The 11,101-nt window shown below is 48.9% G+C and overlaps 1 protein-coding gene across 1 annotated transcript; it reads left to right on the top strand.

Annotated features, from left to right (window-relative positions):
* Window positions 1-771: 771 nt before the first annotated feature.
* Window positions 772-8,037, top strand: LOC140253017 (extracellular tyrosine-protein kinase PKDCC-like). Its single transcript, XM_072338336.1, has 7 exons — window positions 772-1,401; window positions 1,475-1,597; window positions 3,509-3,780; window positions 4,702-4,781; window positions 4,881-4,985; window positions 5,331-5,507; window positions 6,554-8,037. Exons 1-7 carry the CDS (start codon window positions 955-957, stop codon window positions 6,655-6,657), a joined length of 1,308 nt encoding a protein of 435 aa, XP_072194437.1. The 5' UTR covers window positions 772-954; the 3' UTR covers window positions 6,658-8,037.
* Window positions 8,038-11,101: the final 3,064 nt, after the last annotated feature.

The following is an 11,101-nucleotide window of genomic DNA, read 5'->3' as shown; positions in this document are numbered from 1 at the left end:
GGATCAGGCTGTAACTGATCCGAGCACAGAATCAAGCCAGAGAGTTTCTGGATCATTTTACATGGCTCATCATGTAGGCTGAGCAAGCGGTGCGTACTGGGAGGCTGCGGGCTCTGCCTGCCCGCCCCCTGCTCTCAGCTGTGCATTTCAGGCTTTGGACTCCGTCCCACTGTGCTGCTGCTGCTCACATCCACTCTTGCATGTTTCTCCAGTGAGAGAAAAGCATCCCGTGGCATTCTATGGCGTCCCCCCTTCTCATTCCATTGCATTGCATCACGTCTCATTCCATAGGATCCCGTGCCATACCATCTCACCCCATCCCATTCCATTGCATCCCTTTGCATCTCTATCCCACAACACCACATCCCATGGCAGTGCATCACGTTGCATCGTGTTGCATCCCATCCCATCCCATCCCGTCCTGCTTCCTTCGTGTAAACTCAGCAGCACAGGAGAGCTCTTCTTCACATGACAAACGCAGCGCTGAGCTGGGTGTGTATCACCACTGATCCCTGCAAGGCAGCGCCGTGCTTTGTGCCTGAATCGGCTGCTTTGGGTGGAGAGGGGCTTTTTTACATTTCCATTTGCGTTGCAAACAATTACAAAGCACTTTAGCCAGCATTGTTCTGTTTCAACCAAATTAACTTTGCCTCTAAACAGCTTTACCTCTCCGAACCGCGCTGTGCTGTACCATAGCCCGGAGGGGTGCCATCCAGACCTACAACTCTCCCGCTCCCTACAGCTGCCCCGTCGGGCAGGGCGCTGCACGGCTGCGCTGCGCTCCGCAGCTCTGCCCTTCTGGGAGGCGACTCCGCTCCGCGACATCCGCAGGTGCCGGAGCCGCCCTGGGCGCCGCCCGCCGCCACTCCCGGCCTCGCCCTGCCCGCTCCGCCCCTCGGCGCCGTTCGGCTCCCGGCGCGGCGCAGCGCGGCACAGCGCGGTCCCGCTGCCATCATGCAGGCAGGCGGGCGGCGGCGGGGCGCGGCGCTGAGCGCGGCTTTGCTGGCGCTGTCGGCGCTGGCGCTGCTGCTGCTGCTGTCGCTGCGGGCGGGCTCGGAGCTGCCGCCGGGTTTGCTGGAGGAGCTGCGGCAGCGGCGGCGGGACCTGCGGCGGCTGGCGGCGGGCGGGGCGGCGGCGGAGGGAGGGCTGCGCTGCGGGGACGTGCGGAGGGCGGCGGGCACCGCGCCGGTGCTGGGCTCCGGCTTCACCAAGGTGGTGGTGCGGGCGGCGCTGGCGGGTGGCGGAGCCGTGGCGCTGAAGTCGGTGCACGGGGCGGGCCGGGAGGTGCGACAGTGCGAGCAGCGGTACGGGGCGCCCGCCGGATGCCGTCGTCTGGCCGCGTACAAACTGCTGAAGGAGGTGACGCTGCTGCGGCTCCTGCGGCATCCCGGCATCGTGCAGGTACGGTGGGGCCGGGGGTGCCGGCTGCGGGGCGGGACGGGACCGGACCGCTGACGACCGCTCCTCTCTGCAGCTGCACGGGCAGTGTTACGACAGCGGCGGGGAGCCTGAAGCCGGGGTTACTGCCGTGCTGGAGCTGGGAGCCCCACTGGAGATGATCCAGCTTCTGCAGACCCCCTGGGAGGAAAGATTCAAAGTAAGGAAACAAAACGCGGCGGGGGCGTCGGTGGGATTTCAGAGCTCGAACCGAGTAAATGTGAGAAGTGCCCGATGGCCGCTGGGCGGGCGGGGTTGTCAAGCTGACGCTGTGCGCTCCTGCCGACGGAGCTCCGCTCATCCTGCTTTCACCCCTTTGAAAGGGCATGAGAGCAGCCCCAGCCTGGAGTTTGCTGGGTGCCTCCTGGAAAGCATCTCGCTGGGACTGAGGCGCTGAGTAGTACCAGCGTCCTGTTCTGTATCTCTGCCTCTCCCACTGTGTTGATCCACTCTGCAGTGAGGTTTTGTAGCAAGACTGTGACTCTTTGTGAGCCATCTGTGTTCTGAGCGGAGCCTTCAGGTATTGCCGAGGCACGAGTACTGCTGAACACCTTTCTTTATGCTGTAGGAATGCATCCCTGTCCATGAACTCTGCATCAGTTCTGAGCGTGATGCAGAAGCTCTCCAGGAGCTTGGCTGGGTTATGATTGTTTTACAGAGTGCCTTAAGGTCTTTGCTGGGGATCCACTGCCTCTTGTTTGCTTCCTGAGAGGAAAGGAAGCATCAGATAGAAGCGTGAACACCTTGATGTCAGTAAGAAATATTTTGGGGCAAGAGAAAATCACAGCAAAGCTCCGCAAACAAAACCCCTGTCTGCCTGGGGCATGCGGTGTTGGGAAGGAGCCTCACCATGCAGTGGGGACTGTGGCATCTGTAACTGCTGATGTGAGATGATAAGCTGGGTTTGAATGTCTCCAGGGACAAAGCATCCACCACCTCTCTGGGCAACCTGTGCCAGTGCCTCACCACCACCCTTATAAAAAACTTCTTCCTTATATCCAGTCTTTTAGTTTGAAACCATCTTCCCTTGTTCTATCACAACAAACCCTGCTTAAAGAGTCTGTCCCCCTTTATCCTGATAGCTTTCCAAAGTGGTCATTGACTGCACAAAACCCCCATGTCGGTACCAGCTGCACAAATGCTTCCACTGCTAAATACCCACGGGAAGAAAGATCAAATACCTCCAGCTCTGAAAAGCACTCTATAAAGTAATGTAAAGCAGGGTGCTTTTAGCTAATGTAAGGAGTGAGCTGACTGTTACTGTCTGGTCCTGTTTCCTAATGAGAGTGTCTAAAATGATGGGATTTCCCCTCTAACGAGCTCCATCAGATCCCAGAGGTGCTGTGAACGTTCCAAGCCTAGATTGCTACCTGAGGCGAGAGGGGAGCTCAGTGTGCCCACGCATGCATGGTGACACAGCTCCTGGTGCAGGGCTCCTGGCATGGAGTGCTCAACCTGAGGGCTGCTTTGGTGTGAATGCACTTCTAGTTCTGGTTGGTCCAAACATTATTCAGCAAGCATTACACTGGATCAGGTATTGTCTGAGCTTCCCCTGCGGCCAGAAAGTTGCCATAAAAGCAAAAAGCTGGCAATAGATACATTGCATGATTTGGCTGCTTCTTCAGAAGCGTGATTGCGTGCCCAAATTCGTGCTGCTGAGTGATGCAGCAATGCGTGAATCTGGTATTAATGACCATGGGGCCTCGGTCTGTATGGAGCAGCATGGGGGAAGGGAGGGGTGTGCATTAATTCTGTGCCAGAGTGAGGAAAAACCCTTCTGATTTCAGCTAGCAAATCAATACAGCTCGTGGAACGTGAGGGCAGCTATTGTTTTCCTCACAGCTCTCTCCTCCAGTTCAAAGTGGCAAAAAATGCTGCTAAACTACTTACTGCAGTCAAATCCCATGGTAATGTTGATAATAAATTTTGTAGCATGCATATAATTACCTTTTAAGTACTGTGTGCCTTTTTGCCTTTAATTTCATTGGATGCCCTCCCCTTTGTTCTACTTGCAACTTAATAGCTGTTTTTCATCTGTTTTTCCCATGCATATTCATCTTCCCTTTCTCAGATTTGCTTGGGCCTTGTGGAGCTGCTGTTTTACTTGGCACACTCCCCCCTGGGCTCAATAGTCCTCTTGGACTTCCAGCCGAGGCAGTTTGTTATGGTGGATGGGAACCTCAAAGTGACAGACATGGATGATGCCAGCACCGAGGAGCTGTCATGTGAGGAGGATAATGACTGCACACTTGACTTCCCCACAAGAAGCTTTCCTCTCCAGTGCTCTTCGGCTGGGAAGTGCGAAGGAATAAACGAGAAGAGGAATCTCTTCAATGCATATCGGTATGTGCAGGTGGTGTGGGCTCACGCAATGCCACGTGCTCTTCCACTTGTGCTTCTCCCTTAGCTTTGTTAGGTGGTAGTTAAGGATGGCTTTGAAGCAAATTTATTTTCCTTAGAAGGCAGGAAAATGGTTGTGCTGTTGCCAGGTGAGGAAGCAGGCTCCATTTTTCTGCTGCTGCTGGTTTCCAATGCCCTCCAGGAACTTGCCCCAAAGGCTGCACCTGTGAACTGGTTTGCCAAACAAGTCCTCCTGAAAGCTGAGGCTCTGGGAGCCTGAGGGCTATGTTTGCCAAAGGCAGCTCAGGTTATCTGCCCAAATGCACCAGCTCTGGTTCACTGCTGCTGGGAACAGGCTGATTCACCTCTACCTTAGGCTCTGGGTCTCTATGAAATGGTGGGTAGCTGTAGGATCACCATGGGCAGTGGGCTGAGACTGCTGCAGGCCACTGAGTCGCTCTTACTTGGTTTTCCAGGGTTAATAAGGATACCCAGTCCCTTCGGGGCATGGGAAAGGTCTTGCGTGAGCCTTATTTTTTAGAGGTGTTTATTATTATTTTTATTATTTATTATATTGTAATGGGAAATCCATTACATAAAAGTTGACCTGGGGAATGAGGGAAAACTCCATTGCTGGAGTCTTTACAAACCAGACTTCAAGCAACATACATGAAGCACGCTGTAAGGACTGAGCTTTCAGATGGAGCTGGACTCAGTGACCCTCATGGGTCCTTTCCAACTCAGGATGTTCTGTGATTCAGACCAGCTCATGAGAACAGCCTGAGAGATGCCAATGAAGTGTTCAAACATACCTAAAAGACCACAGCTGACTCAGTGGTTGCTTAGGGATAATCAAGTCACAGGAAAGGTAGACAATCACAGGGGGAGCTGCTGTGTTCTAATCACTCTGTGGGATTTTTGCAGGTATTTTTTCACCTATCTTCTGCCACACTCTGCACCACCAACTTTGCAGCCTTTTTTGAGTGATATTCTGAATGCAACAGGTACCATCTCATATTTGTAAAGTAAGCTTTCTATATTAGAAGACTCTACGTGGCATGTCATATAATTACTTGTCTTTATGATCTTTTCTTTCAATGCAGGTAAATTACGATATGGAATAAATGAAACCCTCAGAGCTTTTGAAAAGGTTTTACATCTGTACAAGACTGGGCTCTATCTGCAGAAAAGACCTATTCTTTTAAAAGGTATGGGAATTTGAGTGCTTTACCTGACATAGGGAGTGCTAGGGATGCTTGCTGCATTGAGTGAGTGAGGAATTTGGTGACTGGTCCAGTTCTGATCTCCTGTACATTCAGGTACTGTGGTCACTGGCTGTAGAATGAAGGACTAGCCATTCATGAAGGTGGCGAGAGACACTTAATCAGCTCAACAATTACCTTAACATGGCCTGCTTGGGCTTGTTGGGTCAATCTATCACTATCCTGTTTCCTTTTAGAGTTCCCCGCAAGTGCAAAATACTAAGTTCATTTTACAAGTAGCCTCTGAAGGTGCACCTGGCATTTCCCCACATGCCATCTTTGTGTTCCCAGACTACATCTTCCTGAGGGGCTTCCGGACGGAGGAAGCAGAGGCCTACAAGTGCTGGCCTTCCTACAGCCACCTGGGCTGCCTGCTGTCTGTCCACAGCCCTGAGGAGGCCGCTGCCATTTGTAGCTCCCAACCACAGTGTCAGAGTTTCATCATCACCCAGCAAAGAACATGGACAGGTGAGCTGGGGATGGGTTTGCAGTCATATTGCCGTGTGGTGCCACGTTGCTTTGGTCACTGTCGTCTTCCATGGTGCTGTGTAACGCTGGGTGTGTATAAATACTGCCTATCTTATTTAGATCAGAAGTCTTCTGTGATGGGAAACTTGAGGTTGCCTAGAGTGTTTCATCATAGAATGGCTTGGGATGGAAGGGACCTTAAAGCCCATTCAGCTTTAGCTCCCTGCCATGGTCTGTTTGCTGCCCACCAGATAAGGCTGCCCAGAGCCCCATCCAGCCTGGCCAGGGATGGGGCACCCACAGCTTCTGTGGGCAGCCTGTTTTGTGAGGAGATGAGAAATTCTATCTTCCTTCTCTAGGCTCTTCCCTCTACGCTTCTTCTGCACAAGTTTATTGTCTAACAGTTACTTACTTCATACAGAGGTGGCTTCATTTTGCTGTTACACTAAGTAGTTCCCGCGGTATACGTAGTTTGCAGAAAGCTTCTGTTTTTTCTGAGATGAAAGAAGCTGTGCAAAAGTAGGTGGTTACCATTGCTGTAATTAAAAAGCTCATGGCTTACAAGTTGTTATCAAAACTAAAGTCCCAAACCAGTGGATTTCAAAAGTATCCCTGTAATTAGCTCTGATTACAGTCTTTTATAGCTAGCGTGTTTTCAGAATTATTATAAATTACCTCATTTAGCTGACACTTCAATCCTGGGCTAAATTATTAAGCTTAAAGTAAGACGCTAAATGAGATAAATGGGTGTTTTCAATGTCAGAGCTCAAGAATCATGTCTCAGTGGCTCACAACAAAGCCAAAAATGCTGCTTTTCCATGGATCTGTGTGCAATCAGTATATGGCTAATACCAAAGTAAAAGCACTGCACTAGTGCAATGTCAGTCTCTCACGACCACTTTCAGGCTCTGAGAGTCTGAAACCCATTTACAGCAGGGTGGTGTGACTCTGCCCAGGACAGCTGTTTCTGTGTCTTTAGGGATAAATGGAGTGGGTCGAGGTGAACCAATCTCTTCCATTAAACTTGTGTCTGTATTTCTTTCCAGGACGCCCACTCGCCTCATTTCAGAGCAGCCCAACTGATTTAATACCGGATACTACTGCTGTAGTCTATATTAAACGATCGGCTTCCTTAGGGAGAAGACTTTAAAGACAATGAAATCATATGAAACAATCCTGGGAGGAACAAATCACTGGGGAGAAGTTCATCTCCTGAAAGGAATGACATGCTTTATTTTACTTGGGTTGTGATCTCCCTGCCAGCTCAGATTGAGTCAAATGCTGCTGTCTCCTTGATCAAAGCTCCAATTTCTTGTTGCAGAACGCTCCTTCCCCGCAGCCCCACTAGCTTGTTTAGCTGTTCCCACACTGCTGTTCCGCATAAGCAATCTCAGTTTTAGTCAAATGTGGCCAGGCTCTGCAATGCCTAGCCTTGCTGCTTCAGTAGTCAGCTTTCCAGCCAAGAAATAGCAATAGCTGCAGGGACCTGGCTGGAGTAAGCCCAGTTTGCTCAGCAGACTCCAAATAACTTAGAGATAACACACGCTGGAGAATGTAGCGGCTCCTCCTGCAGCTGCCAACAAGGTTTTCACACCACTGCAGATGGAAGGGCTCAGACCTCAGTGGGAGGGTTTGAGTTGGGGTCCATATCCAAATGTTGAAGCTGGGAATGGCCTTCTGAGAAGGGTCATGGCTCAGCTCCTTTGGGTCAGAGAAGGGAAGCAGTGTGGAGGTTAGCTCTGGAACCCAGTGTCAGGATGATTGGATGCAAGATTTGGGTTTGACCAGGTGTGATTTGCAATGCCAGCTCCCACGTATCAACCTTGAAGGTTTTTCTGTTACTTTCTGTGAAAGAGCGAGACGTTCAAATTATTTATGTACAAAGTGTTAATCTGTATGGTAAAGAATGACTATGTTTATTCTAAGCATGCTGTGAATAGTTTTTCTTTTGTAATTGGCTATGTTTTAATGCAACCAAATGCAAGCGTTTCCCACCTTCAGCTTTCCCAGCATCGTTACCCACTCCTGAGGACAACCTGTGAGCACACACCTGCACATGCTCCTCCCTGGGCTGTCTGCAGGCACTGCCCTTTTCCAGCACGCTGAGAAAAAGCCCAACTCACTGCTGAGCTCCCCCTGTTACAGCGGTAGGTTCGTAGCCTGGTGCAGGAGAGCTGTGCCGCAGCATCCCTGTGAGGCAGAGTTGAATTCCTCACAGCCTGCACCAAGCTCTTGCCCGGGTTGTGCTGTGTTTGTTGTGAGCTGGTCTTGGATTTCCTGAGGCAGGTGTTAACTATTCAGCTCATTAGTACTTGCAGCAACGGGGCCTTTCTCATGCTGTGTAACCCCTGCTGCTTGCATTGAGGCTCAGGGACTCTGGTAGTGATAACAATTAACGAGAATTTCTATTAGCATGACAAGGAAGCTCTTCTTACGGTGATTGTCCTATTGCTGCAGGCTTTTAAATTGGCGTGATGGACCCTGGGGAAGTTGGAGGGGTGGTCCTGTCAAGGGTTCTCTGTTGTTTTGCTTTCACCTCACTAAGCACGGCTTCGATCATCTCCTTCGTGGTGCTTCACGTTATCAAGATTTAATGAGAGTTTATTCTGTTTCTTGCAACATTAGGAGATACAAATCAGAAGTGTGTTGCCCAAAGTGAGGGTAAGTGCCAGCATGGGGTCACTTCCAAGGGGGAGAAACGGGATGTGAACATTCATAAGTTGCAGTGATTCCAGGTTGTGTTGGGAAGGTCTTTCTGGCCTCGATATTTCTCCTGGTAAAAAGTGCTGGTGCTGGGAACACTGAGTATTTTAGTCATCTCCTGCTCCTTGTTGCACGTTTTTCTATGGGGTTTTGGTTGTATGATTTCCAGCAAATCAGAGTCAAGACAGCCTGGCAGCAGGTGGTACAGGGTGTTATGGGGTGCTTTGCATAAATGCAGATACCATCATAACACCTGCAAATGTCAGAGTCTAGAGATGGGCATAATTTTATCCTCTCTCAAGTTTTGAGCATAGTGCTTAATAATAAGAAGCTACTAATAAAAAGAGAGCTTGAGCTCCACCAAATTCCAATTGCTCCATCTGTTTTTGCCACAGTGGCTGACATTTGATGGGGAATGTAGCCCAGCCCATTCAAATGAGTGGGTGCATCCCTGGAGCCTGCACACTTCTTAGTGCATTCCCTGTCCTGCTTAAATGCATGGGATGAGGCCGTTCATAGAGTCATAGAATGGCTTGGGTTGGAAGGGACCTTAAAACCCATTCAGGTCCAACCCACTGCTGTAGGGCTGCCCCCCACCAGCTCAGGCTGCCTTGGGCCCCATTGAACCTGGCCTTGGACACTTCCAAGAATGGGACACCCACAGCTTAATGGGCAGCAGTGCCAGGACCTCATCATACTCAAAGTGAAACATTTCCTACTAATATCTGATCTAAATTTTCCCCTCTTTTAGTTTATCAGTATTTATCTGCCCATATAAAAGGACTGTCTCCTCTCACATATCCCACCGCTTGGCTGCTTCCACCTTTATTTGTGTCTTCAGCAGTGTAATGCCTGTGACTACGCTGTTATTTGTCCTTTGCTCCAGTAAACAGAATGGGCAGTAGTAAAGATAAATATCCCCTGATCAAGGCTTAGGTGCACAGTTGTGTCCATCTCTGTGTTATGGCCCCTCTGCATCAGCAGCTACAGCTGGATATGCATTTGAAGAAGCACGGTCAGTTGGAAAAGTGGCTTCCAACCTGCTTTTTTCCCAGCTTGTTGCTGTTATTTTCTGCTATGAAACCTGTTCTGATGGCAGTGCCAGTTTCAATGTCTATAAAACTCATCTTCTGCTCCCTTGAGCAGCTTTAAGCTTTCAATTCCAGTGAAAATTTCAGTGCATGCCTAAAATGTCTCTTTTAGTAGCTACGATACGTACGAAACTGAGATATAGACTTTTGTTGCCCTTAAGACTCACTGTTGCTGGAGTCAATTTGTCTCTGCTGTCGCTGATCAGTATTTCATGGAATATGTAACAGAAAGGTGCTTAGAAGGAAGCAGCAGGGAACCAATTGCAATGGAAACCATGTGTGCTGGAGGAATAATATTTACCTAAATGTGTCTATCACATCTTCCCAAAGGATGCTGCTATTAGGAGAAAATGGTTATGAAAGTGTTGCCACCACAGATAAAAGTAGTATCATATTTTAAAAGCACATATTTGAATGTTCCTAATTAAATCTATATTGTAATAACAGATATAGAGCCGCATCCACAAAGGATAATACGATGTCCTCTAAAGACAAAAGCCACAGTTTAACAAATATCAACAGATGCTGTATGACTCACATTAACTATGTTTGCACACATGACTGGGAGTGAGGGGATAGGACTGAATAAAGAAAGAGCAAATCCTGGTGCATCATCCAGGCTTCAGGTAACACCTGGAGTAATACCTGTGTTCTGCCACTACATGTCCCGAAGACTTCAGCAGTGTTCTATGGGGGACTTCTTCACTTAGCTTCAGAGATGGAAGTGCTCATGGCTTTTTAAGACACACTTGGCCTTTCTGGCAGCATGTCCCTGCACTGCACCCACCGCCACAATGCCTCGTCCCTTTTGATTCCCAATGACCATAACACTATTCTCATCTCTCCCACCAAAACTCTGTACCTGACTGCTGTGCACTAAGGTCTATTTGTCCTGCTGTTTACCCTCCACTCTTTGCCCATCTCCCCATCTGCTGTCCCAGCTCATGTATTCCTCACCGCTGGCAGATCTCCACTATCCGTGCATGTCCTTGCAACCTCCAAAACTTGCAGCTGAGCCATGCATGGCAGCATGTCCAAGGAGCTCTTATTTCATCTGCTCTCAGAGAGGAAACAGTCCCGTGTGGAGCAGGACTGGTGGCACCTCAAGATCAGCCTGCTTTGATTTGCAGCCTGCCTTTTCATTGACCTCAGATGATTTCTAGATTAGAAAGTTCCAAACAATGTAGTAATAACACCCTGTAAAAAACTGGGGTTAAAACTGTGCATTAAAAATGTGGCGCTTAACTGCATTGGATTGTTGATGTGGTGCATTGCACCTTCCCAATCCAAGCCTAGACAAGGCTTAAGAAAAGGCAAATTTCTACACTATATTATGTTTACAAACATTTATACTCAAATCTTATAAAAAACGGTGGAATATTCTATTAAACTTCTCAGATGAAATCTGTTACCTTACTTACAGTAGTAGGAAATAGAAGATCCATCCTGGAAATGAATTTAAACATCAGCTACCCCCAGAGCAACAAAATGAACAACCAAATTTCCACATTCTTGTATCTGTAAGTTAGATTTCCCACATAATGTCTTTAGCAAGAGGATTGTTTGTCTCTGCTGGGGAAAAAAAACCCCACTGCATATTCCCTCCCTGCTTCAAATGACAGATCAGAGAGTTCAGGCTGAGATTAAAAGCTTGATAATGAAACCTGGGGACACAAGTTCATCATCGCGTTGGGTATCTGGAGAAGTGTTTTATGAATGTCCTGGGGACACTTGGTTGCAAAGGAAATTTTCTTATTTCTCAGAAGGAAGATGCCAAAAATGCTTCAGATGACTGGCTGT

This window comes from Excalfactoria chinensis, chromosome 5 (assembly GCF_039878825.1).
Source record: "Excalfactoria chinensis isolate bCotChi1 chromosome 5, bCotChi1.hap2, whole genome shotgun sequence".
In the NCBI taxonomy this organism is placed as follows: domain Eukaryota; kingdom Metazoa; phylum Chordata; class Aves; order Galliformes; family Phasianidae; genus Excalfactoria; species Excalfactoria chinensis.
Note: the sequence above shows the minus strand (reverse complement) of the source record. Positions and strands in the feature narration are given on the sequence as shown.